The sequence below is a fragment of the Acanthochromis polyacanthus genome, chromosome 12 (assembly GCF_021347895.1).
Source record: "Acanthochromis polyacanthus isolate Apoly-LR-REF ecotype Palm Island chromosome 12, KAUST_Apoly_ChrSc, whole genome shotgun sequence".
NCBI lineage: Eukaryota > Metazoa > Chordata > Actinopteri > Pomacentridae > Acanthochromis > Acanthochromis polyacanthus.
This window is the reverse complement of record NC_067124.1, coordinates 2,729,202-2,756,953: the sequence shown is the minus strand read 5'-3', so window position 1 is coordinate 2,756,953 and position 27,752 is coordinate 2,729,202. Positions and strand designations below refer to the sequence as shown.

Here is a 27,752-nt window from a genome sequence, read left to right as displayed (position 1 = left end):
TCCTGATCCGGTTGTAGAAGTTTTCCTTGAGTTCCCAGCAGAGCCACGGGGACGTGGGATGTTTGGGATGGGATGAGGACAGCGGCCAGAGATGTGCAGAGAGTTGGAGCTGTGATATGAGAATATTTCTTTATTACATGAGATGGAAAACATGACGAATTCAAGCTCTGCTCATGCGACTCCTCCTCTGACCTCCGTTCAGGCTCACCGCGCTGAGATTATGGAAAATCCGCTGCAGGTAAGTTTGGTCCTGAAATGAAGTTTACACGGAGAACATGAATGTAAGTTAATACCTGTTATTGATGAGAGCCTGAACCTGCTAAGATTAACTTCACTCCTTTGATCAGAGAAAACATGTATTTTCTGAGCCTTTTCCACCAGAGGGTCAGACTTATTTTAGATGTAAATTCTTATCATAACAGGTGGAATTTTAACAATTTAGCAAATAAAATGTTAAACATTTTTTTGAGAATGTAGGCTTATGGTTTGTGATAATATCCTAATGATAGAAAAAAACATGTCACCCTTATTTTTTTAAACAAATGCCCCAGTATTGTCACAACATTTCCTGTGGCTGTTGCTGTGTTGATATAAATCATGTTGAACCTGTTCCAGAGCTGTTCTGCTTCACTGCCAGCACTGCAGAGATAAGGCCAAAGCTTACTTTTTTATTTATTTATTTTTTGCTTTCAGGAACTTCTCTCTTGAAACTCCAGCTCTAAAATCCAACAGCAGATTAAGTTATAGTCTCTAAAAAAACTTTGAAAGTCAATGTATAATTTCATCCTCTCAAGCTCTTTGGGTAATGAGCACTCAGTGTGGATGAGGAAGCCAGGCAGGGCAGAGATCTATCGCTGTTGGCACCTTTCAAACCTATTTCCTAAAGTGATCATGACTAAATGTTGTGGTGAAAGGCTTTCACTCTCTTTTGGAACTTTTAACATTGTCAAGTGGGCTTTATTAATCTGTCCATTAAGTTGACTATGCAGCGTGTGCACTTCTGTTGCTGTATAATAATGTAAAGACGTTTCTTTCACTGAGTGTGTTTGCAAATGTGCTGTTAAGTGTGTGTCAGTCCTCTGCCCTCCTACTCGTATGCAGAGACACATTCTCCTCATGCTCATTCTCCCCCTTGTCAGTGCGTTTATCTCTTTTTGCCATGTTTCCTTTGGGTGACATTACCAGTGGGGCCCAGAGACAGAGAGACAGAGAGAGAGTAGCAGAGGAGGAGTGAGAGGCGTGAGTAATGAGTAATGGCCCATGGGTGGGCTGAGAGAGAATAGATCTACTGTAAGAGTCCTGAACAGCTGGCTAATGGTCCCAGCTCCCCCTCCGTCCGAAGCTACCCACCATCCCAGAGAACATCCCGACATCCAGGGCACAATATCTGCCTGTCTTGCTCTCGAGCAGCCTTCAGTGTTGCAAATGTGCTACTGTAGAAGTTACAGTAAAGGTCTGGACAGGTTGTCCCCTTGGATGCTTAAGTTAAATGGTGAAGGTTGCCAGTGGAGCATGTAATCAAGTCTTTCATGTAAAACACAGGTTAAATCTGTGCATCGGTTGCAGCTGTACAACCACTTGCTGCCAGTTTGTAGGAGGTGAAGGAGGAGGAGGATGGAGAAATACCTCTAGCACAAACTTGGCTGTGTCTCTGTACACAGTTAATATTTCATCTGCCAGCCACCTGATCCTGCATCATTAGGCTGAAATTATGTCTTGTACGTTTTGCATTTTGTCATGTACATGCACATTTTTTCCCCCAGAGTAGTAAAACAAAAGATTTCAGTGATCATATTCCTGCACTGGTTCTTAGCTCTCATACTTGTAAAGTTCTAAGAATAGTTAAGTATGTTAATTATCCTTTTAACTTGTTTTTCCTGGTATTAGGTTGATTGGCCTTACTTAGTAAATCTGTAGTGTAAGGTTAAAGTGTCTGTGTTCCCATGGAGGCTTTTTGCATGTATCCCTCCTCTGGCTTCTTTTGTTTTAAAATTTTTGTTTGTAATGTTTTAAATTAGTTGACACTACTTTATCTAGCAGAACTCTTGAGCATTTATCTCTGAGGCCAACCAGCCAGATTCTCTGTGATGCTGTGAGATATAATGGCTGCTTCTAATCTGTGCAACATTTTTCTTTTTCATGTAAGAGCTGCTATAAATCCACGTTTTCTTGTTGGCATTCGATTCAAGTGGAGCTTGACACTCCAACTTCATTCCTTATTGTATTGCAGCTATTTTTATTGCTCTTGTTTTATAGTCTTCCTTTATTCACATTTGTCTTTCATTCATTGTATTTTATTGTATTTTATGTCCAACTATTTTAACTGTGGAGCACTTTGGTTCAGCTCTTCTTTTTAAATGTGCTTCATAAATACATCTGGCTTTGAATTATTAGTTAATATTACTCTCCATAACTTTACATAAAAAAGCCAAACTGATCAATTTAGAATCTCAGCATAACCAGAAATCATCTTGACATATCTCCATCCTTCTCTCTTTGTCTTTCTCGCCCATCTTTGTCACTGATTTGACACTACTCTCGCCTCTTCTGTACCCACCACCTCAGAGCAGAAACTGAAGGGCTTCATCCACATATCAGCCCATCCCAGGGAGGGACAGATCCCTATTGTCAGTGGACACAAAGAGCCACGCTGTCTGTCTGTCTGTCTGTTGGTCAGTGTCCTAGTGAGGAGGAGGAGGATCAGTGCTGTCAGTTCCTTCATCAGCCTTCAAACCTGTTCAGCTTCAGTTTCAGACTTGTATTTGGGAACCACTAAAAATGGTTTGCAAATGGGATGTAGTACCGAGTTAGACCAGGTTGCTTTGCAAACGCACATGTCGAAAATGATCAGAAGACTGTGTGTGTCTGTGTGTGCATGACTTTTTGGGTGCTTTTATGGGGATGATATCACTCTTCATAAGGACAGATGTAGGGTAGCAGGTCAAGATAATAGTCAGAATTTAAATTGTATTCAAGGTAAAATATACATGTGTGTGTGTGCGTGTGTGTGTGCACACGCACACGCACACACACGTGTACGTGTGCGTGTGCGTGTGTGAGCACTATATTCACTGGTGGATGTCTTATGCAAAGTCTGTACCTTGAAGGTGATAAAAAGTCAGTAAGAAATTACCAGAAACTAAAAGTGACTTTATCTCTGGCATTTATTGAATAGAATTTAAACAATACACCGGCTGCAAATTAATTCTGAAGACACAGAGCTGCAGTATGTCCTCCACAGGACAGTAGATTTAGAAACGCTGTTGTGAAAAGACTCTGACATGTGTCCCTGATTGTGCTGTGATGATGGATGTGCTCATGCTTGAATTTGTCACAGTGACTTTTAACTGTTCTGTGAAAGAATGGTAGGATCTTTATTTGATGCGTTTCCTCACAGTCAGTATCAATGTCAGGTTAACCCTCCTGTTGTCCTGCGGGTCAAATTGACCCGTTTTAAAGTTTTAAAAATGTAGAAAAATATATATATATATATATTTTCACAGTGAAAACTTCCACATTTTCAAAAAAAATTCGGAAATTTTTGAACATTTTTTGGTAGAAAAAAACAAATTAAAAAAATGTTCAAGAACATTCAGAAAAAAAAATTAACCAAAATCCAGTGGATTTCGCTGTTGAATTTGGGGATTTTTTATTTAAAAAATAATATTTTTGAGGGAAACTTTTCAGGAATTTTCTTCCTGAAGATTTTGAAAAATTTTTATAAATTTGAGGAAATTTTTTCTGAATTTTTGGACTTTTTTCAGACAAGGAAACAACATTTTTTGGTAAGGAGAACACAAGGGTTAAAGAATCCAGTTACTTTCCCCGATTCTCACAGTAATTCTGCTGTTTCTTATTAAGACTCTGGCAGCAGCATTAAAAACCAACCATGCTATTTTGCAGTCTGTATCACTGTGTTGTTTTCCAGATACACTGTCAGTTCATCAGTCTTATTTGTTCTCTTGTGGCATTTAGTGCAATTCAATCCCTCCTTTGTAACAAATTAATTACATTTTGCCACAGCTAAAAAAATAAAAACACTGGAGTGTAATCATCGTTCTCATGTAGCTGGTCTGACACAATCCAACAATTACAGATGACCTCATCAAAGGCAAGAGCAAGAAGTGGAGAGCTAAAGGAACATCCATCCATCCATTCTCTATACACCGCTTTATCCTCACTAGGGTCATGGGGGGTGCTGGAGTCTATCCCAGCTGACTCGGGCGAAGGCAGGGGACACCCTGGACAGGTCACCAGTCTGTCGCAGGGCTACATGTACAGACAAACAATCACACTCACATTCACACCTACAAACAATTTAGAGTAATCAATTAACCTCAGCATGTTTTTGGACTGTGGGAGGAAACCGGAGTACCTGGCGCAAACCAACGCATGCACAGGGAGAACATGCAAACTCCATGCAGAAAGATCCCGGGAAAGTCGGGACGCAAACCACGTGAACCAGGGATCTTCTTGCTGTAAGGCGAAAGCGCTAGCCACTACGCCACTGTACAGCCCTGCTAAAGGAACAGTCAGCCCAAAAACAACTGGATATGTGTAACAAAGACGCCCTTAAATAAAAGTCACTATAGCAAGATCAATAAATGCTTTTCACAAGGTAGAAGTCCTGCACTAAACAAGGAAAGAGCAGAGTTACAATCATTTAAAAATATGAAAAGAATAAACTGTGAAATTAATCACAATGCAGAGTAGTATCCTGAGTGCAACTGTTTAAACATTTTTAAGAATGTTTTTAATAGCCTTGACAATCCTAACAAGGAAAGCACTCAGAGACTCCAAGGCTGCTTATTCACCCATATGGCATTGTCGGAAATGCAGTATTTTATTTTTTCTTAGAAATGCAGAATTTGTTTATTAGTTCTTGCTCATCAGAAATCATGGAAACAGAGTGTGTCCATTTAATGTAGATGAACCCACAAACAAAATGACCTTGCACTGAGCACAGGCATGTGTTCTGCTTGTGTACGTTATTTACAAATACCAAATCACGTGACTTAAATATGTAGCGGGCGGCGGGAATTGATGGGACTCAGAAACACCCCCACAATTCAATCAGTTGTTCCTTGTATCATTCACAATAGATAAATCCTGATGAATCTGCAGAGGTGGATTTTTAGTAGGATCACAGTCATGAGATTGTCAACAAGCAGCTGACGTAGTGTTCACTTGTTGTCATGGGTAGAGTGACGCTGTGCCGCTATCTCGACATAATACAGAAATCCGTGGATCCTGACTATAATCCGCATCACTGCCAACATCTAATCACTTAATCTTTGTGTCATTTCTGACCTTCCCTGAAAATTTCATCCAAATCTGTTAATCTCTTTTTGAGCACGGACAGACAGACAAACATACGCAGATCGTCACATAGCTCTGCGGTGTTCCTTGGCGGAGTAATTATGGAGCAAACAAAGCACGAAAACCTCATCAAATTACTGTGTAAAAGGGTATAGCATGATTTAACAGACTGTATATAATTGGCAATATTATGACAAAATCAGCATTATGGATGAGCCAAGATTTGTTTTTACTTGCAACTATAAAAATCTTTTAAAAATTTAAGAGATCAAATATCAATCCTAAGACCCAGAATCCTTGACTTGTACTCAGAGAAGACACACCCTAAATGTGTGGTCCATTGTACTGATCCACACTTCACCGAGCAAGAGCACTGGATCTTAGAGGCCACCTCTGTGTCCCAGTTTCACCTCTATGTGGAGAAGGAAATTGTGGTGCGTCCAGGCAACTCTTTAAGACCCTCTCTGCCAAAAAATTAGGTTCTTTACCTTGTTACATGCCCATAAGGTGTTTTTTTTTTTTTTACACAGTTGAAGACAAATAATGATTCAGTCACCCAGGGCTTAGTATATGTAACAAACTTAAGGACCAATCTTGTCAACTCGCAAAGTAGGGCTTTCTGCATCATTATTGTTCTTCAGAATCAGTTGGCTGTGGCTGAATTACTCCTGTATGACACCTTGTCATTGTTTAGCCCAGAGTACACTTTGAAAAGAGTGATAGGTGAGCTGCAGGGAGTGGGAAGGAATGGCTGGAATTTCAACTCTTTGTGGGTAGTTTGGTCTTCAGTAGTGCATCAGATACTTACTATTACTACTACTAATCTGACAATACACTAATCAGCCACAGCATTAAAACCATCTGCCTGATATAGTGTAGGGCCCCCTCATGCCTCCAAAACAGTTCTGACCTGTCAGGACCAGGACCTCTGAGGATATGTTGTTGTGTCTGGCACCGGGACATTGGCTGTGGATCTATTTGTTCATGGTGAGTTGCTGGGTGAAGCCACTGTGGATTTGGCTTGTTCCAGCGTATCAGACAGTTGCTTGAGTGGATGGATATCTTGGAGCCTGGAGACTGGTTCCATGCGTTGGACTCTGAATGTGTGTAGGGTACGTTGTTTTGCTGGGAGAGGCCGCTGTTGCCATGGAGGATGGGCAGGATCCAAATTCTTCCAGCAAAACATAACGTAACTAGATGATCAATGCTAAACACTGCACTTTAATGCTGTGGCTGATTGGTGTGTTACCATCATTAGGGGACCTCGTCTTGAACTATTTCCCTTTTGTCATGCAGCTATGGTGGAGATGAATCACTTCAAAAAGCTAAACTAAACCAGTAAACACACCAGTACAGTACAACAGAGGGAGCTTTGTGGTGTGAAGTCTCTTGTGTTTCTTGGGTAAAGTGTGCAGTGTTTGCTAAGCAAGCTGACAAGCCAAAGGCACTCCCAGTGTACCCGCCTCTCCTGCCTCAACTGCTTTGTTTGCTCTTCCTGTGACAGGAAAACTCTCTCCCTTTATCTACCTCCCTCTCTCCTGCTTCCTCCCTCTCTCAGTCTCTCTCTCATATGAATTTGTACTTCAGTGACTCCAGCATTAGGCTCCTTCTGTGGAGGTGTTAAATTCTGACCAGCCGTACTGCAAATCCACACCCACCAACACTGACGACAACAAACAAATAAAAAAGAATCATTTATTGCAATTAGGTTCAGTTCACTTGCTGGGAAGCTTAATCTGATGTGAATGAATCCAAGAAGAGGTGAGAAGATGAGTCCTCTCTCACACTTCAAGTTGCTATCTCCTGTGTGGACAGACTGAGCTTTTCTCAAGCTGTACAAGCGGCACCTTGTACGTTTAACTCACTTTTTCTTTCTCACACACTTCCAGTCAAACACTTCCTCCTGCCCCCTGGCCTCTCTCTCAGTATTAACCAGCAGCCTCCTGTAACACCAGAGCAGTGGGCCATTTACACTCTCTCCTATGAAACCCGACAATGTTATTGATCTCGGTTTAGCGAACAAAGCACAGCTGGTCTGATGGATGGTTCTCTGTGTCTGATCATAAATTACCACAAAGTCACAGTCGTCTCTAACACAGTCCACCCATCACTGCCCTATGTCTGTCTGTCTACTTCAACATTCAAGGATGGAGGCGATCGCTGCATGCTCACACACTTACAAACACACACTTTTTACCTTGATGTAATATCAGTCCCTTTGGAGTCTCATCTGCTCCCCACCTCCTCCTGCTTCTCCTCCCAAATCCTATTTGTTCTGCAATGATCACGCACACATACACAAGTGTAAGTCCTAGCTCTGGTGTGGTGTCGTCCTTATTACCTCTGCCAGGAGGTTATGTAATCACCGGAGTTTGTCTGTCTGTCCATCTGTGTGTGTGTGTGTGTGTGTGTGTGTGTGTCTGTTTGTCTGTTAACAGCATAACTCAAAAAGTCGTGGACGGATTTTCACCAAATTTTTACAGGATGTCCGGAAGAGCAAGAGTAAGAATTGATTAGATTTTGGAGGTGATCGAATCACCGTCTGGACACAGGAATTTTTTGAAGGTCGAAGGACAATTGAGAGATGGCCGCCAGGCCATCTCTCAATTGGACAGAGAAAAAAAAAGAACAAGTGCAGTGTTTTACATTTTCACTTTACATAGCAGCTCTCTGTCCAATTGAGAGATGGCCGCCAGGCCGCCAGGCCATCTCTCAATTGTCCTTCGACCTTCAAAAAATTCCTGTGTCCAGACGGTGATTCGATCACCTCCAAAATCTAATCGATTCTTACTCTTGCTCTTCCGGACATCCTGTAAAAATTTGGTGAAAATCCGTCCACGACTTTTTGAGTTATGCTGTTAACAGACAAACAGACACACACACACACACACACACACACACACACACACACGGACACGCAGACGGACAGACAGACAAACGGCATGGCGGAGGTATGCGCTCTCCGAGTGCTTTTCTAGTTGTAGGTTTATTCCAGGTCAGTGGACTCATCAGACTTGGTGTCAAAGACAAAGTGGAGAAGGAGGTGAGAAGTTAGAGGCAGAGGAGAAAGTCCAGACTGGAGGTGGTGGTTTTGAATTTAAAATTAAATAGAAATCCACTCAGCTTAAATTCTTTATCAGCCTGGCAAGGAGATGGCAAATTGTATTATGCATTAAAGTCTAGTGGTTTTACTTCATAGTGAGCTGTTGGTCGATGAGCTGATAAGTCAGAACTAATTGAAGCTGAGCTGCAGTTTTTAGGGAGAGCAGCAGCAAAGTCTGTATTCTCTTCCAGCATTTACTTAGAAGTGGAAATAGGACTTTTTTTTCCTTCATTTGCAGACAAGCACTTGAGACTTTTTTTATATATATAATTCTTTACTGTTTTCAGAGGGATTTATGTTTTAATTGACCTGTGGTATCGGTTTGGATTCATATATCATGTACCTAGTGTTCTCTGATAAAATGTGTTTTGTCAGTCAAGAATGACTAAAATTAGACCCTAACTGAACCCAAAAATTGGGATCGAAATGTGGGACTGAGTCATTGTCAGAGTAATTTTCTGGATATAATTGTACAGTACTGTGCAGCCCTCGTTGGATTTAATGCTGTATGAGACTTTTTCCATTTTGATATTTAGTGGCGTGGCTCCAGGAATGTTAGTCGGTTGTTCCATTGTCCATGACCTTGGTCCAGATTCAATTATATTGTCAATTACCGAATGGGTTGCTGTCAAATTTTCTGCAGACATTCATGGTTGCTAGAGGACAAACCTTAACCTCCTAAACTTTTCCTTTCGAGCACAATGAGGCTGACATTTGTGATTTTTATTTTTACATTTCAAAAACACTTGGATTGATTGCTATGAAATTTGGTTCAGACATGAATGCCCTGTTTGGATAAACTGTAATAACTTTGTGACTTTCCTTCAAGTACCATTGCCAGGTCCTGATAGCTTCAAAACCAAAGACATTCTCTGATCAACTTTGTGTTTTTCTCTAATAAGTAAACACTACCTAACATTCTAAAGGTAGAGCTGGTGTTCTGTTGCTTAGCATCTGACTAGAATGTTTGAAATTAAGTTGAAACCACAGCTGCGTATTAAACTGGACCTGACTGCTTTGTAGAAACGAGCACAGGTTCAGCTAAACTCTGTGTGTGTGTGTGTGTGTGTGTGTGTGTGTGTGTGTGTGTGTGTGTGTGTGTGTGTGTGTGTGTGTGTGTGTGTGTGTGTGTGTGTGTGTGTGTGTGTGTGTGTGTGTGTGTACTAACCAGTGCAACTCTGTCAGAGAGCCTCATCATCATGTATCGCAGTGGGACTTTGAATGTCTCATGTTTTATTAGAATGCTGTTGGGCGAGAAATTATTGCCTTGATTGTGATGTTATCAGTTCCATTCCTGGTGTTATTATGATCTGTGTTGTGCTCTGCAGTGTCCCAGTGATGTTCTCATTTCCACAGCACTGTTCAATTAGTCAGTACAAGTCAGTGATTAGGATGTAATTATGATGCACAGTTAATGAGAATGTCATTCTTGCAACACCGACAGAGAATTGAAGCAAGTGAATCACCTTGAGGAACTGAGAATCTCTGCTAAGTTTATTTTATGTCTGAAAACATCAGCTTGACACAACGTGTGTTAGTTAGCATCATTGGAATTGTGACAGCTGAGACAATTGCCATAATTCAGTCAAATGGACACAATATTGCAGAACCTTTATAATTCTTTTCAACCTCTTGCAGCATTAATTTTGTCAAATGTACTGTGTTCATTCACACCAAGACTTATGCATCTCTGGCAGACTGACCACGTCTCCTCTTGTCTGCATCGTCTGCAGCTGATATGTATGTAGTAACGCATTAATTAACAACTTTGGAATGTTATGCTTGTCTATGACAGCAGTGACAGGAGCCGAGGTGATTTCTATAGGACACAGCAGATCACAGGTTGCCATTTAAAGACACAGCAGCAGAACACGTAACTCTGACCCAGAAACCACAATTTAACGCAGCGTACAACCATTTAACACCTTAAACTGCATCTCATCTAGTGAGTGAATGACATCTCCCGGCTTGTTTGTGTTCATTGTGTAATAATGTTGTGTTGTTACTCATTTGCTTTCTCCTAATTCTCTCTCAGGAACTGAGACTGTTTCATCACTGGAGATAATAACCTTGACCTTCAATAACAATTTCAAATTGTACTCTCAGTGAGTCCACTTAATGTTTTTAGAACACTTTAATTTTTTATGGTTGCACTTCTATTTTGATGGGAAATCAATTTATGTAGGGAATTAATTTAGTAATGTTCAGACTTGTTGTTTGATTGCATAGACACCTCAGTTAGGCAGTAAAGGGACTTTAGTGGTGTTAATGACTTTTTTTTGTAAAGCTCACTCTCTCCTGCACTTCTCCATCAACCTCATATTTCTCCTTTGTAATCAAGAAGTTGATGCCCTACTATACCACTGATCTCATTAAAAGGTTGTGTTTTATGGAAGTGAACTATCTTCACCTTGTTGTGTGCGCTTCGTTGTGCTTTCTTAGGCTCGGTTTTCCTTATTCAGAGGATGGGTATTGTTTTTTCCTTTAAGCGTAAATTCTCATTGCAGCTCTTCACCCTCAGAGATGCAAAGAGGTGTTTCATATTTTATCTGAGGATTTCTGAGAATGTGTTTTTACAGACTGATAGTGGACCTCTGGATTGTGTGATAGTGATCAGCTGTTGTATTTGGACATTACAGGAATTAATTCACACTCCTTTCATTCTAGTATCCTTTGACTGCCTGTTGTTATCACCTTTATTTAACAATAACAGATGGATAGCATTGACGATAACCCACTCCCTGTCTTATCTGGCAGAATGACCCGCTGAACCTGAACACTCACACTCTCTCCTCCTTCATTTTTTAATCTAGTGCTGCTGCATCTGTTCTGTTTAAACTCTTATGGCACCATTCTCCACCTCACTCCTCTCCTTCCTGCTTAGCCTCTTATCCCTTTGTTTTTACTCCCATCACTGTAAACCCTCTTTCTCTCCAACCTCCACCTCTCTCATAATGCGCTTTCAGGTGGCTGCTTGTGTTTCTTTTACCATGATTGAGTTTCCTTCTTTAGGTGTTCATCATTCACATTCCACCCACAGTGTATGCTTTCAGTCCTCTGTAAACTTTGTCCACCCACAGCCAGCGGTATGTTTATGACCTAAAATTAAATTTCCTCCTTTGGCAATACTTATCCAGGAATATGGAGAAAGCCGCCCAGTGTATTCCCGAAACACTTAGGTGGATTTATCCTTTTTCTTCTGCCATCAGTTATACAGTAATTATAAAACTGGCTACCACTAGGCGTCCACAACGTTTCAATACAAGGCGCTTTTAGAGGTCTTCTTTTCCTGTCTATCTTAACAGGACGGTTTGGCGGCAGTTGTGAACATGTTAATATGTAAACACATTAAAGATGGTGAACATGATAACTACAGTTGCAGTACGTCAGCATTTTTACTATTTTCAAGTGAGCATGTTATTCCCATAACCTTGCATGTGTGTCGCTATCAGGGTGTGTGTGTGTCTAAAGGTGTGTGCCAACCAGCATCCAGATTTTGTGAGGTGTCAGATATCGTGGGAGAATTATTAGGTTGAGGGAATGTTTGTGTTTGTGTCTGTTGCTTTTAACTGCACATGAGTGTGTGAGAATAGAGATTTAATATTATGAAGCCTCTGTTCAGCAGGAGCTCACACACACTTTTGCCTTAGAACAAAACACCAACAGAACAATGCCCTCCGTGGTTGTCATGGAAATGACAGATGCGACAGCTGGAGGGTAAACTTGAATTGAGTATCATGGGGTGTTTGGAGTTGTTGTGTGACAAGTAGAGCATCACCTAATCTCCTGCCTGTTTACTGTTTGTTTGCACAGACCTATCTCCTGGGAATCATCATCTCCATATGTGGGAATGTCCTCATCAGCATCTCACTCAACATACAGGTAGGAAACACTGGAATCCAGCTGTACGACACATATTCGGCACACAGCGGGGACGTAATTCGTGTTAAGGCTCATTTTTCCACTCTCCAAGTACTGTGAGAGTGATTTTCTCCTGACAGCAAACTCTCAGTGCAGCACAAGTGATTGTATTTCATGGCAGCAAAGCCTGTTTTAGTTAAAATGAGCACAAGTGAATGTTTCAGCTTTAGAATTTAATTTCAATTTGATAATGTGACCAGCAATACATTTTTCAATTAAGTCTGGACCTGATTGCAACGTTAATAATGTCCCCCTCATGTTTTATCAACACTATTTCAAGTGATGTGTTTGCTCTTTTTTGAGCTGCATGATGTTAAATAATCTGTCATTTCATGAGTAAATGTAATTCATTAACTACAAGCGTACGCCCTCTTGCATTTACCAAAGTGAGAGGGTTTGGAGACCAGTCTGAAAACATTACTTGCCTTAAATTATCAGTTTTTTTCTGCTGTTTCAATCTGACAGTGCCCATATTATGCCTCTGTTTAGCTGTGCAGGTGCACAAATGGAGTGTTTATGGCAGCAGCATGCAAGGTGTGAAAGACGGACTGAGAAGCCGTGACAACTTCAACTAGATGTGAAGCAGCACTGGAAAAGGCTAATCACCACTGCTTATTAGTCAGTGCAAGTTTCCAGAGTTGGAACCGTTAATGATTATGAAGTATACTGTACATTTGCCTGAGGATTATCCAGCTTCCCACTTCATCGATTTGCTTGATTGGTGTCATGCCTCTTGTGAGATGAAATACTAATGAGCAGAGGTTATTAGAGTTGAGTGACAGCTGACTGTGAAGCTGTGTTATTTCTTAAACTGCTTTGTGTATTTGGCTGTGTATGGCTGTGAAATTATTATCTGTGTGGTGTCAAAGATTGTGCAGCTCTCCAAATAATCTTCCTTCAGTTCGTGTTCCCTCTCCTCCTGACAGAAATACGCCCATGTCCGTCAGTCGCAGCGTGGATCCAAGCCCTACTACACCTCAGCCATGTGGTGGTGCGGTGTGGTTCTCATGGGCGTCGGGGAACTGGGGAACTTTGCTGCGTATGGCTTTGCCCCGGCATCGCTCATAGCCCCACTGGGCTGTGTGTCTGTTATAGGTAAGTGTGACCTTTTTCCTCTCATTCATTATCCATGTGTGATAGCAGCAGGAAATGTTGCTTCCGTGGGGAACAGCGTTGTATCAGTGTTGCAGAATGAAGTGGGCTTGACCCTGTCAAAAACTGGCCTCTTCAGCTTTTACTGTATGTGCAGGGATGCTGACAGTTTTTATTTATAGTGTGATATCTGAAAAAAGTGTCCAGAATATAGGATAATAGAGAGAGAGAGACAGGAAACATGGGTAGAAGAGCGGGGAACAACTTACAGTAAATGCCCATGGGCTGGATTGGAAGTCATGACCACTGCATCGGGGAATATAGCCCCTGTTTATGGGTCACCCGCTCAGCCACATTTACAGAAGGATGCTTGTAGCACAGAATGGATAGTATATGCTTCCACTCTACTCTTTTTAAATATTGCATCTCCTGGCTTATAGATGTAGACAACAGCAAAACTTAACTCCTCATTCAAATAGCCTGACATGAAAATGAACTGCATCAGTAAAGTTCTGTATCTTTGACATCAGTACTATTTCTGTCCTGCGTATCTAAGCTACACATCTACCTGCACTGACAAGGCTGATAGGTCTTCATTTCATTCAGAGGAGTTTCTTAAGATTACAGAAACAGGCTTTAAAAAAAACTCCTAACTGTTGCATTTTGCTTTTGCTGTGGGAATAAATTTAATGAACTTGACAACAGGCCAAGAACTTCCCCGCAGGTCAGCGTGTAGGTGCATGTAGTATTCTTTCAATTTTTAGCTTATATGCAGCACTGGACCCGCAAGATTAATCTGTATGCTTCCCCTCTTCAGAATTTCTAGGTGACTCAGGAAGTCCAATTCCTCCTGACATTATAAATCTAACAGCTCACTGCAGAAATAATCATTTTTTACAGCCCACACCATGAACTAAAGATGTCATGAACTGAGCCAGATTCATTAGCCAGTCAAAACAAGGCCTGCCCGGTTGCTACAGCTGGCAGCTGCTTAGTGCAAACACTCTAAACACAGGTTAAATATTGAACAGGTTCACTTCTTTCCTCCCGCCACCCATCACTCAGTGCGCTGGAGGTGGCGGTGAGTCATGGATATTAATGACAGCTATTACCCCAGCGCTTCAAATGATTTTCCTATAGTCACGTCTTGTAAGTGGATGAATGGTTTGAATAAAGCACTAAACGAACCCACAAATCTTGTTAAGAAGGCTGCACCTCTTGTTCATTGTAATTTTGGGCTGCACTGTATTTGTCTCAGTGGGTAATTACTGCAAAAAGGCTTTTTACCACAATAACACAACGTTAGCCCTGTGCTCTATTGAAAGCAGCAACATTTTGATGCCTTGTCATTGTTTATAAATCTGACATGGGCTTTTTTCTTTAAACCGCAGGTATCAACAATGACTGTGCTCATTACAATTTTACTAGTATCGCAATTATTCTTATGAAAAACAATGACTGCCAGGTGCTGGTGATTCACTGGAGAGTGTATGAATATAATGTAGCTGAAGTGGGTTTTCAAAGAGAATCTTGAAGAATTACTGTACAAGAGATGAGGAGGTGAAAGGAAGTGAAAGGAGAGGAAGACGTCTGCAGCCTTGACAGAGCTAACAAGTGGAGAGGATGTGCAGGGTGCCGTCTCTCATTGTGACTCCACCTCTCACCCTCCACTCACTCACGCTATGCAAATGAGCAAACACAGACACACACACACACACACACACACACACACACAGACACACACGCACACACAATTTGAGAATGACTGGTGTGTAAAACCACTCAGGTCTAGTGGATTTAGTCCACCAGAGATGCTCCTTTGGCTACACACACACACACACACACACACACACACACACACACACACACACACACACACACACACACACACACACACACACACACACACACACACACACACACACACACACACACACACACACTCCTCCTGCTGTGCTGTTGTGAGCTGTGTGAAGGCTCAGAGGGAGGTACAGACAGCGGGATGCCTTCACTGAGTAAACAACAGGGAGCTGAGTGGCTGGCTGGGTAGAAGAGGACACAGTGAGGAGGCTTGATGCTGAAAGGGGATGAGGTGAGAGGAAGAAAATATAGCAGACAGGATAAGTTTGCGAGCACAATAAGACAACGGGCTGAGATATGTGGAGGAGCTGAGGGGGAATGGGACAGGCTGGGGAGAGCTGGTGATGCTGCTGTCATCCGCCTGTCCCTGCATGTCACACCGGCACTCTGACGCTCCGTGGAGAGCAATTACTACTGTCCTCGGCGACAGAGACCAGCAGTCTCTATTCGGAATGACAGCATCATCCCATAAGCTGTTGTATGGAGCAGAGCATGGGCTGTCTCTGTTAGATACCATGCCAGCCAATGCAAAAGAGGAGGGAGGCTGGAAATGAACAGAAATCTGATTTGTAGCATCAGATTAATAGGAAAGAATTAATGATCACATCATTTTCATACTTATTAAACCACTCAGTGATCCTGCAGATGGGATCGTTGTCATCCTGGAAGAGGCCGCTGTCATTAGGATGGAACCGTTTCATTATAGGATACAGGTGATCATTCACAACAGCTTTTTTGATTTTTTTGTAATCCTTCTCTCTATGGAGATATCTTGACCCACGCCATGGCAGCAAAACGCCCGCTGCAGAGTAATAGAGCCACCAGATCCCCTCTCGGTAAAGGTCAAGCATTCAGGCCTGTACCATTGGTGGTCGCCACACATGCACTCATCTGTTTGTCAAGAATATGGTGAAAGGTCACTCATCTCATCTGTTTTTCCACGTCTGTGTTTTTGCACCACTGAACTCTAAAAAGGGGCTTCATCTTTGCATTGAGGGTGTTTATACGCTGTAGCCCTACTATAATATCCCTCTCCATGTTAATGTCAACATACTGCTCCTGCTGACATTCTGATCACGTCCTGCACTGACATGTTCAGTCACCTGAGGAAGAGTTGCCCATCTGTTTTCTAGTCTGTTTTCTATTCTATTCTTTAATTGTGTCACCATGCAGCAATGCAGCTGTGTGGAAGAATTTACATTTGATGTTTTTCTCCACTCATTTAACCAGGTTTTCCTTTCATTTGTCACCCGTGCATAGATCTATGTGCACAGTTCTTACATCAGAGCTTCTCTGGGAGATGACAGCGAGACCGCGGGGCTGCTTTTGTGTGTTTGTATCAGATTTGTATGGTGAACAAATGTTTGACACAGTGTGTTTCCCCACAGGGAGGTTTTTATTACTACACATCTGAGGGAGCATGTATAGTCAGCACTGATCTGATCTGATGCACACACACTCTCACACTCTCACACTCACACAAACCTCCACAAATGCACAGGAGCAGTGACAGAACTGTGTACCCCAGAGGTTCCTGTTGCCACATTTCTCATTTTATCAAGCTGTGTGAATCTCACTTTGTATGGAGTTGCTATGGTTACTTGTTAGATCCAGCTGGTCCCAGAGGCGAAAGACGAGTCCTAAATATGAGTGCGAACATGCTCACGGTATGAAATATTTAACAACTGGCTTTCATCAGAACATTAAGGACAGCCTTTATAAACTTTCAAGTCAATGCTGGTGTCCTGGCAACATTACGCACATCTATGCTTTGTCCTTTGAGAGGACATGTGTGAACCTGATCAGAATCTTTATAGTTACAGCCATAGGCCATAAGTTTGGACACAAGTACCATGACGCTTGTGAATCTTAGAAAATACCACAAAATTGTCACTTACAATACAGTACACAACTCCTGAGAACTATATTAAGTTTCATATTTAAAAAAAAACATCAAAAGAGTTTGGTGTCATTTTGTTATTCTGACCAAATTCGGTTGTGAAAGTACTGCTTTTTTTTGTTATTTTCTTCTAATATTATGTTTTGGGAACAAAGTTGTTCCAATTGTTGGAATTTATTGATAATATTATATCCCTTGTTGATTTGTTGACTAATTAAACTGGTGCTGTCAAAAAAATATTAGTTATGTTCTGTAATAGACATCAAAACAGACATAGGAAGTCATGCTGTGTCCAAACTTATGGCCATGGCTGTAAATTCACTGAACATACACCAGTCAAAAGTTTGGACAGCCCTTCTCATTCAATGCTTTTTATTTATTTGTATTATTTTCCACATTGTAGATTAATACTGAAGAATGGCACTTTTTTGTTTACAACATGATTCCATATGTATTCTTTAATAGTTTTCATGTCTTCAGTATTAATCTGCAATGTATGAAATAATTAAGTAAAAACCATTGAATGAGAAGGTGTGTCCAAACTTTTGACTGGTAGTGTACTTAGGAGGAAATTTTGCCTGAAATCCATCCATCCATCATCTATACACCACTTAATCCTCATTAGGGTCATGAAGGGTGGAGTCTCTCCCAGCTGACTGAGGGTGAAGGTTCAGCTGGACAGGTAACAGTCTATCACAGGACTACACATAGAGACAAGCAATCATTCACACCTACATACAATTTAGAATCACCAATGAACCTCAGCATGTTTTTGGACTGTGGGAGGAAGCTGGAGCACCCAGAGAAAACCTACACATGCACAGGGAGAACATGGAAACTCCATGCAGAAAGATCTCAGGCTCAGACTGAGACGTGAAAAAGGGATCTTCTAGCTACAAGGTGGAAGTGCTAACCACCAAGACAATGTGCAGCCCTTGAGTGAAATTGTCATCTTTAAATCTATTTTTGTTGACTCTGAAGCTTGTAATGTTTCAGGTTTAGTGTTAATTTAAATGTACTGCTGTTGAGAGCATTCATAAATAAAACTACAACTGTGTCTGTGTTTAATATCCATGAGAATAACCTGTCTGTCTGTCATGCCACAGCACCACAGTGATCCCATGTGTGCCACGCTGGGTATCTCTGACATATTGAGCTGTTTATGCTCTGTAGATAATCTCCTTATGATGGTGGCTGAGCCTGTGCACAGACTCAAATGGCCTGTCTGGATGTCTTTCAGTATTTTCCAGTAATTTCTCCATTCAGTCTCTGTCTGCATGCCGTCTCCTGCTCACCCATCTGTGTGGCTGGCAGGCAGTAGTTGTCCAACGTCTTCCAGCAAACACAGCCACAGCTGGCAGCACTGTGATATCAATGAAATGTCTAACAACATAACTCCACCAAATGATGCAGAATGAGCTTTTTGGTGGTGTTGTTGAGTGTTGAAGACCTCCAACACAGCAGCCGCTGTGTGTTATGTAAACTGACCTCCTGGCTGTGACAGGCGGCTGCCACTCGCTGTCCGCTGCCCGTTTGTCTTGTAGTTTGTGTTGCTGTCTCAGGCAGTTAGTCTGCCTTGTGTGGCCATCCATCTGTGTGTCTGCCTGTTTATTGGCATGTCTGTGTCTCTGCATGCAGATCTGCCTGCCTCGCTATCCGTCTCTGTGACAGCCAAATGCTGCGTGTTTATTCATCTCCCATCGGTTCGGTGCATATTCCGGGGAAACATTAAGAAGACTAATCTGAGCCTTAGCTCATGTGAAACTGATTGCTTTTCGGCATCACAGTTTTGACAATGATATTGATGAATGGCTTCATGCAAAATGTGCCATGGAATAGCATTTTGGCATAATGTGATGCTGGTGTTATGAAGTGCTAATGAGTTCTATTTATCAAAGGGAGCTGACAGATTTTTTTATCATGCTGATCAATAACAACATGTTAAGCATTGTGAATGTTTTATGTGGACATGCAGTGATTGCATATCATCAGTGTGTGCGTACGTGCATGACTTAGTGCTTGTGTATATCTAATTGCATATAATTTGTGTAAATATGCCACTTAAATGAGAAATTATCTGATATTCCTACAGAGCATGCTGTGTGGAAAACTGATTACTCCTCATCTAGCTGAATGTTAGCAGTCAGCTGTGCAACATTATTGATGCCATTTTTATCAAGTCAATATTCAGTCAAGTGTCTGACCTCGCTTGTGATTAAACTGACATGTTGCATCAAAAAGTAAACCAATCCAGCATAAGAGGCCACAGAAAAATGGCTGAACACTAATTGTGTGTTTGTCTTCAGGAGACGAGCGTTGACTGTAAAGTTATTCTGAGAGCATGTCTTTATTCTCTAATGTTGTATCTTGACTGTGTTAAATGTGTTGCACAATACACAGTGTGGCAATATAGTCGTGTTAGAGTTCAGATATATTCAAGCAGGCAATGTGTTTTGAGTGGCGGTTAAACTAACTAAATGCATTTTCACCTCTCAGCCAGCGCTATCATATCTGTGGTTTTCCTCAAGGAGACGGTGCGTCCCTCTGACATTGTTGGTAAGCAAACACTCAGCTCAGATCACTTGAGGACATGGGTGTCCTCTGAGACTGCTGATTTGATTAGAGACGAACATCTCACAGTTCATAAATATCAAACTGACTTCACATATAATCCAGTGAGGATAGAAAACATGTCCTACGACAGAGGATGCTGTTTTCTAGTTTAACATTTGAACTACGAGCTAAAAATTCTAATTGTGTTGTTTTTCTGGCATTGGAAATAAAAGGTGCACTCTGCCCAGAACTATCCTATTATAGTGTTTTATGAAAAGCTATTGTTTGCCATAACAATTTGTTTAGTCTGCCGCTAAATGGCATGATTGTGATGGCCGTCACAATGACGACTATTACAACTGCTGCATTGGAAATTCATATCAGCACCACACAGCTTTGTGTATTGTTAGTTTTCTCAAAAAATCTGCAACATTTTTTTTTACCATTGTTGCTATTGTCTTGTCATTGCTGGATGGTATAATCAGCCACAGATTGGAAACATTTAACAGTATGATTTTCTTTATTTATTAAAGGGGAAGTCACTGGGAGCACAGTCTGTTCAGCAGTACTCTGTGTGCTGAGGGTTAAACATGTCAAAACCGAATCATAAAATGGAAAAAATAATCACTAAAATGACAAAAACAAAGTTCCACGGCTTGCAGTAATGTGTAGATAAAATCAGTAAATTGTGAAGGTTGTAACTGTAATCTGATTTTTGTCAAGGTTCTTTTTTGTGTTAGAATTTCTGCACACAAACTGTATGTGTGCGGTACAAAGTATTTTGATTTGAAGGAGTCTGACAAGATAAGACGGTATGTTTTAGAAAATGGCTTTATTACAGAAAGAAATGCTCATACTATTAAAACAGCAGTTTATCTTTTTTAGGAGCAGATCTGAGCCCAAGAATTAAATGTTTCTGTACTACAGGAGTGGCTTCAGATAAAGGAATAAAGTATTTAACAACATCACTGTCAAGAAGAAAAACTATTATTTTCTAACCATTTCAGTGGCAGAAGTGTCACAAAATACCATCATTTCAGATACAGCTTCATCAGTAACATCAACACTGGAACAATTTACAGTACCACAGAAGTCTCTAGCAACCTGCCTATAAATGTATTTTGAGTGTAATTTATTTATTTAAAAAAGGAGAGAGAGACAAAACACACAATAAACAAAGTTTATCATGAATTTAAATGATAGCATCATTACTTTCTTGCCATGTTTTTATAGCTATTATAGACTTTCTGATTATTATTTTTATATTAGTATAAAATTCTTACTGTTATTATACTCAGTGATATAAAAAAATAATTAACAATAATAATAATGTTTCTAATTTTTGTTTTAGTTATCATAAATATAATTTCCATAGACTTAATGTTGTTATCTTGAACTATTTTGGAAAATCATATGGTAAATATGTGATAACCTTTTTTCAACTAAAAAACATAAATGTGTTTAAAGGAAGAAAAAAAAAGACTGATGCTTCAGAAATAAAAACACAACCAGCCTTAACTGTACATTCATTAGCTTCTAAAAATACATTGTCATTGCAGGAAAGAATTAATATTTTGCAATTGTTAGAAAGTTAGAAGGTAGAAACAGTTCCTGCACGTTGAAATTCTGTCCAGCAGTTTCTACAGTTTTGTGAGTTAGCAATTAAGTCAGTTCATCTGTCAAACCAACAAAAACAACAACATTTCACAGCAATCTCACCACTCTCTGTTTTTTTTCTTTCATAGGTGGCACACTGGCAATAACAGGAACATACCTCCTGGTCACCTTTGCCCCCCACACCTCCACACACATCACAGCCCATCTGGTCCAGTACTACGCCGTCAGCTGGCACTTCCTGCTTTACCTTGTGAGTACGCTTCAACACTCCCCTGAGTCCAGTAATACTAATTGTAAAAATAATGCCAGAACTAGTTTCTTATTTATTAATTAACTCCATTCAAAGTGATGTAAACTGAGAGAAAAAGCTTGTGGAATTCCAGACTGACACTGTGACTCTCAGATCTGTTGCAGGAGTCCTTGTTGTCCGTGTTGTTGAAGGTAGCTCGATGTCTTCTGGCTTCTGTGTTTGGGTTTAATGTTCTTCTACCAGATGAATTTGGTGCCATTCACATGCTTCTCTGATAGTATAGTGTGATAGAACTCTAAACACCTTTGCAAAATTCTGGATGTCTGTTTCCTTGGATCTACCGGTTACTGTATTATCATATTTGTAGCAGCTCAGCACTGTCCTCACACAGTGCAAACACCAGTTCATGCCCTGCTGGTAGTTAGCTTATCCCAACCTTCACCTTCCCTGTGGACACAAGCAAGACAAGGACTACTCTTCAGGGTTAATTGAGGCATTGATTTTTTTTTTATTCTTCTGTCAAAGAGTTGCAGTACATGCAGAATGTGACCTCAGAGAATCATGTCATTTATCTGTGCAGTCATGGAAGATCTTCTCTTTGTTCTTTGGTCTCACTTCTCTGTTGTCTTTCAGGAAAGATGTGGAATCCTCTAAAGCCTATATTTCCTATGTTTTTCTACTCAGTAATATTTTTTTTTTAAAAAACCCTACTCATCACGAAAATGTAAATGTTGGCCTAAAACACCAGTCTTGGTTAAAAACACTCCTTTAAAGCAGCACTCCTGCAGCAGGAGTTTGAATCCTTCTGCTTCTCTGATGATGCCAGCGCTCCAATGCCCCATGTTTTCCACCTTTCAGATTAAACCTCTCCCATAGAAATACAACACTTCGAGTAATGCAAGATCAAGGTGAAACAAGAAGCACTATTTTTTACTTGAAAGTGTGAGAGCAGTTTTCCCTCAGTGTTTCTAGGTGCTTCTAGGCTCTACAGCCAGTTCTATTTTCTGATCAGGATCTATTTTTGCATTTTGTACTGCATTTTACATCCATCATTCTTTGTGTTATAACCATTTTTAAGACTACAAATTCTGAATACTAGTTACTGTTTGCTAGTTATCTGCACATCCAATCCATCACACCAAGCTGAGATGAATCTAAAATGGTAACAGCTATCAGTGCTTCAGAGGTGCTAGCCAGCAGTGTAAACAGTGAATGTGTAGCAGTGCCATCATTACTGAGGGCACAGCATTTCACTCAACCAGATTCCAGATCCCACTCTTGAATCTGATCCTAATTTCCCGAGCCAGTGCACACAAAAAGACAAAAGCAGCTACTTCAAGAAAAACAAAAAGGAGAAGTGTTAATGCAGATGTTAGGCGAGTACAGATGGATAGAAAGACAGGTGTTCTTAAAAAGAGATCGTCCTGCTGCCTGTGGCTGCAGTGATTAATGGTGTGTACAGGTGTAGCTGCTTTTTCATTTAAGGTTGTGCATTTGTGATACTCATCAGCCTGCAGAGGAACAGCCTCCAACAAGTCTGAGATTAACTGTAGTTGGTGATTAATCAGAGGAAATGAAATGCTCATCGCTGAATTCTCATTATTCCCAGAGGTCACACTATTACCATTAGTTTCATCTAGAGGGCCTGTGTGTGTCACGTGCCACAAATGGTCTGAGTCTTTGTTAATCCACTTCAAGAAAAAAAAATTACATTTTAAAATATGGTCTTTATTTAACATATATTCTGCGACATCAGGATGATATTGAGAGGCATTTAAAGGCCAGCTTGCCCTTTTCCCTCAGTTCTGCTATTGTACTCCTTTCTTACTCTGTCCATTAGAGCTGTGTGGCGTTATCAGAGGTCCTTGAACAGCTGAATGCTACCGGGCTCAAGGACAGCCTCAGGCTCTTCTCATTAAAGACCAGCAATTGATTTCATTTTTCTGCCACACTCATTTGTTTCAATTAAAGTGTGCTGCTCAGTGGCTGCATATGGCGACACAGATAAGACGGCATGTGAAAGTACAATTTAAATGCAATTCTTTTTTTGTGCAAAGTGTGAGGAAATCTGCCTTAATGACTTTGCTCTCCTGCTCTTTCTGGACAGTTTATAGAGGTCATCATCTTCTGCATCCTGCTCTATCTGTATAAGAGGAGGAATGTGAAGCACATCGTCATCGTGATGCTCCTGGTGGCCCTGCTCGGTAGGAACAATTGGAAGCTGCCTAGTTGAGGGGGAAAGGTTGTGGAGTAAGCCACTGTAGGTAGTGAGAAGTTGCTTTGTTGCCTGGCTACCAAAAAATGTACCTATGATCTGTTGTCATTGCGGTAAAGAGTTGAGCGTAGATGAGTGAAAAAAATAATAGTAACTCAGATTAACCGCCTCCACAAATCGACACGAACCAGAGAGAAAGTTCTTCAACGCCACAAGTTGTACTTCTAAATACTAAAGTGATCTGTTGCTTCTGTGTTGCTGCAGCCTCTCTGACAGTCATCTCAGTCAAAGCTGTGTCAGGGATGATCACCGAGTCGATAAAAGGCCAGCTGCAGCTCATCTACCCCATCTTCTATGTCATGCTTGTCGTCATGGTCGCCTCCTGTGCCTTCCAGATCAAGTTAGTCAAGGTTTTCTCTCTACTTCTGTGCACTCCTTTTTTTTTTGTTCATTCAGCTTCTCATTTTATTGCTCAAATCCCTCGTGTTCGCCACAGGCTACATGCAATTGTGGTTCTGTAGCTCCTGAACAAACTGAAGAAAATTACACATTGGACATGGTGACACTACCTGCAGCACGCCTCAGTATTATGATGGATGAACAGACTGCTGCTTTGTGTCTCTGCAGCCAAGGCCATTGTATTCACTGCACCTCTCAAATCTTGTTTTCTTCTCTCTCCACAGATTTCTTAATCAGGCAATGAAAATGTTTGATGCCACAGAGGTGGTTCCTATCAACTTTGTTTTTTTCACCGCAAGTGCGATAGTTGCAGGTATGCCTAACATAAAGCTGTCGCTCTTTATGGGTTTAACCTTCCTGTGTAAATGACTCAAGTGATATTCTGGGGGGGGGGGTTTGCTCAGAAATGATCCCTCTGTGCCTTAGCCACTGTGACACAAATATTCTTAAAACATGTCATTTGGCCATACTGTTGTACTACGTGACATCTTCTTTTATAGACTTTAACACTGCCTGTTTATTTTGAGTACATTGCCTTGGTACCACAAATACTCACCAGCAAGCCCAGTATGTATTAACCTGTGGCCGAAAGTCTCCATCAAATGCAGAATTTATTCATGCTGAATTGCTAAAGCTATAGTGGCCAGTTGTTTTTGGAAATTACTGAGCTTTTTTTTACAACAAATCTACAGCTATGCTACAGTTCTTAACGCTAATGTTGTCATGGTAACACCATAATTAGCATTTAAATGTTGACCATCTTTGTGTAGCATGCTTATTCCTAATAAGTACTAACTACAGCTAAGGCTGACTGGAATATCAGTACTTGTCATTTCATTATAAACCACACTTCTATGTCTAGCGTAGTATAGCATCTGTTATTAAATATTAATAACAATTTCAATTAGGTTTTCTCAAATTAACTGTCTAATTTGGTAATCATTACAGCAAGAATACAGTCTTCAACAAGGCAGCCTACAATTAATTTATTCATTAAATGAATTGTTCTCTTCAAGTCAGGTCAATTGAGCAAACAAGAGAAAGATTTGTTTTCCAAAGCCATGCCTGTTTTCTCGGTCATTTGTCACTTTTTACTGATTTTTCCTTGAAACTTCTATGAAATGATTGGGAAAGACACATTCTGATCTTCAGTGGAAGCTAATGCCACAAACTGGATAGGGAAGTCAGAAAGTATTGTTATATTATAAATAAAAATAAAGAACATCTCAAGCCTGATTTGTACCGATCATATTTCATCCCAAAGCTAACTCTTTTCAGTTAAAAAAGAAAGTGTTTTTCTGATGAAGTTTTGCTGCAAAACTTGCAATGACTGAAATCAAGTGATGATGCAACACAGTTTAACATACACACAATAGAAGATGAAGGTGGTGATTCACTCCTCTTATCCACTTAGGAGTCCTCATTCAACAAAAGCTTCAAAGTATTTATAGCGTGTGTGCTGCCTGGTCAGGTTTTTGTTATCTTGTCAGCCAAGCAAAATCATTTTGGTCTCTAAGGGAAAACACACTCTACAACACCTTATCACAATTTAAAACTACTTTTGTCAATGGACCTCACTGTGCTAAATCCATTTGCTTGTTTGCTCTTCTTTTACTGGATAACTCGCCTAACCGACGCTGACATGACGTCATTTTCAGTTATTTCCAGTGTCGTTCCAGCAGAGTGTAATAGCACCAAAGCACCGAGAATCCCAGCAGTCCAAAACATCATCTTTAGGTGTCAAGTCTCTCAGAACAACCTTTTTCCACTGTTTTGCACAGACGTACAGGGAGGCATCAGTCACAGAGGAGTCAGAGCTACGAGAAGTGTGGTGCTGTGATTTACTCTCACATTTTCAGAAAATTTCCAGCTCTGATATTGCTCTTGGTATTACTATTGCTCTTTCCGCCTACACAAATAACCAACAATTGACTGCAGTGAACAACAAATTGCTGATGTATTATATCTAGCGGTGTGAGAACATCCGGGGGTGGACGTCTCCTTTAAGATTAGTTTAGTTCCACATTGAAGAAAATTACTGTTTTGGTCCTAACCCAGGGATGGTCGCAGCAGTAGACGGTGAAGTAAGCACAGGAGCAGTGAAAATATGGTCTCTTCTGTGCCAGCCTTGGCTTATTTAAAGGTCTAACAAGAGAAAAATGTGTTGTGTTGGATATTTTCAATATCAGCGGTCCTGAACAGTGCTGTCCTGCTGCTCATCTACAAAAACTGCCCCCTTCAATTCGTAATGAAATTCTCTTCCATTATCCCAGTGTTGTGTGTGCTCAGGATTTTCAGGGCTGTTTCACAAACAAACTAAGCACTTGAGATAATCTCCATGTTCTGTGACTCCCTCACAAGTGAAATGAATTTTAATGTGCTTTTTTATTTTTCAGGGATAGTATTTTACCAGGAATTTGAAGGATTGGCTTTACTGAACATTTTTATGTTCTTATTTGGGTAAGTATTCAAAAACTCTCCAGTCAATGCAGAGGATCAAAAGATGCTATTTACTGTAAGCTGGTGTCAATCATCTCTGAAACTCTTTTTCAGTTGTTTACTATCCTTTCTTGGAGTTTTCCTGATAGCCCGAAACAGGCCAAAGATAAAGCAACAAGATCGCAATTTCATCGCAATGGACAGGATCCCTGGTATGTTGTTTAGCAGCTTTTAATCAGCTCTCTCCACAATACAATACATGGCCTAATGAAGTGTTTGTATTGAGTATGGGTCATTGATTCGCATGTAGTGACAGAATGACTCCAGCAGCAGTGACCCTAAATTCATCTGCCGGCTAATGTCTGCAGCGCTGGCAGCAGGGTCCATCTAATGAGCTGTGCTGTCCATGTTCACAGGGAGGAGGCACACAGACAAAGTGCAGCCCGAGGCAAAGACTCCAACATATGGATCACTGGCAGCCAAACTCATGTGCAACAGAGCTGGCCAAACAGACGATTCATAGGACCTGCTCCATCTGTTGGGACTGTCATTTTTGTGAATTTGTGTGCGTGTGACTGCCACTTCCTGGGTTCTTCAATAAAATTTCTATTTATGGAAAGAAATGAAAGGCATCAATTTAAACCAGTGCCAGCTGAGCACCAGTACTGGTGGCCATATACATGTTAAGATTTTGTGTCCAAAGTGGCGAGTGTCTCTATTGAGCGGCTCTATTTATTCATGGAAATAAATCTGTTTGTGTGTTAGAATTAAATTCAACACAATTATCAGTAATACCTCATGACTCTAAGATGAGATGAAACACCTCAGGATGAAAGTTTAATATCAGATGCCTCATTAGCAGCAACTTTTATTTGCAAAGAATAGTAGTACGACCAAAAAAAAAACGGTGCAGGAGGTTACTGTGATAAATGCTTTTCAAAATATCTGAAAAATTAAGTTTATCAGCTGAATAAATTGATCTGTGTGTCTTCAGTTGTCAATAAACAAGGACAAAACATCTCAA

The 27,752-nt window shown here is 40.7% G+C and overlaps 2 protein-coding genes across 3 annotated transcripts in view; one reads left to right on the top strand and one right to left on the bottom strand.

Annotated features, from left to right (window-relative positions):
* Positions 1–27,752, bottom strand: part of LOC110951162 (skin secretory protein xP2-like) — a 110,873-nt gene that overhangs the window by 51,157 nt on the left and 31,964 nt on the right. The gene's annotated exons all lie outside the window — the stretch shown is intronic.
* LOC110951159 (NIPA-like protein 2) lies at positions 12–27,752 on the top strand. The gene is made up of 11 exons (XM_022194094.2): positions 12–238; positions 12,236–12,304; positions 13,270–13,438; positions 19,692–19,751; positions 21,494–21,615; positions 23,723–23,819; positions 24,095–24,230; positions 24,514–24,602; positions 26,686–26,749; positions 26,843–26,940; positions 27,145–27,752. Exons 1-11 carry the CDS (start codon positions 143–145, stop codon positions 27,249–27,251), a joined length of 1,107 nt encoding a protein of 368 aa, XP_022049786.1. The 5' UTR covers positions 12–142; the 3' UTR covers positions 27,252–27,752.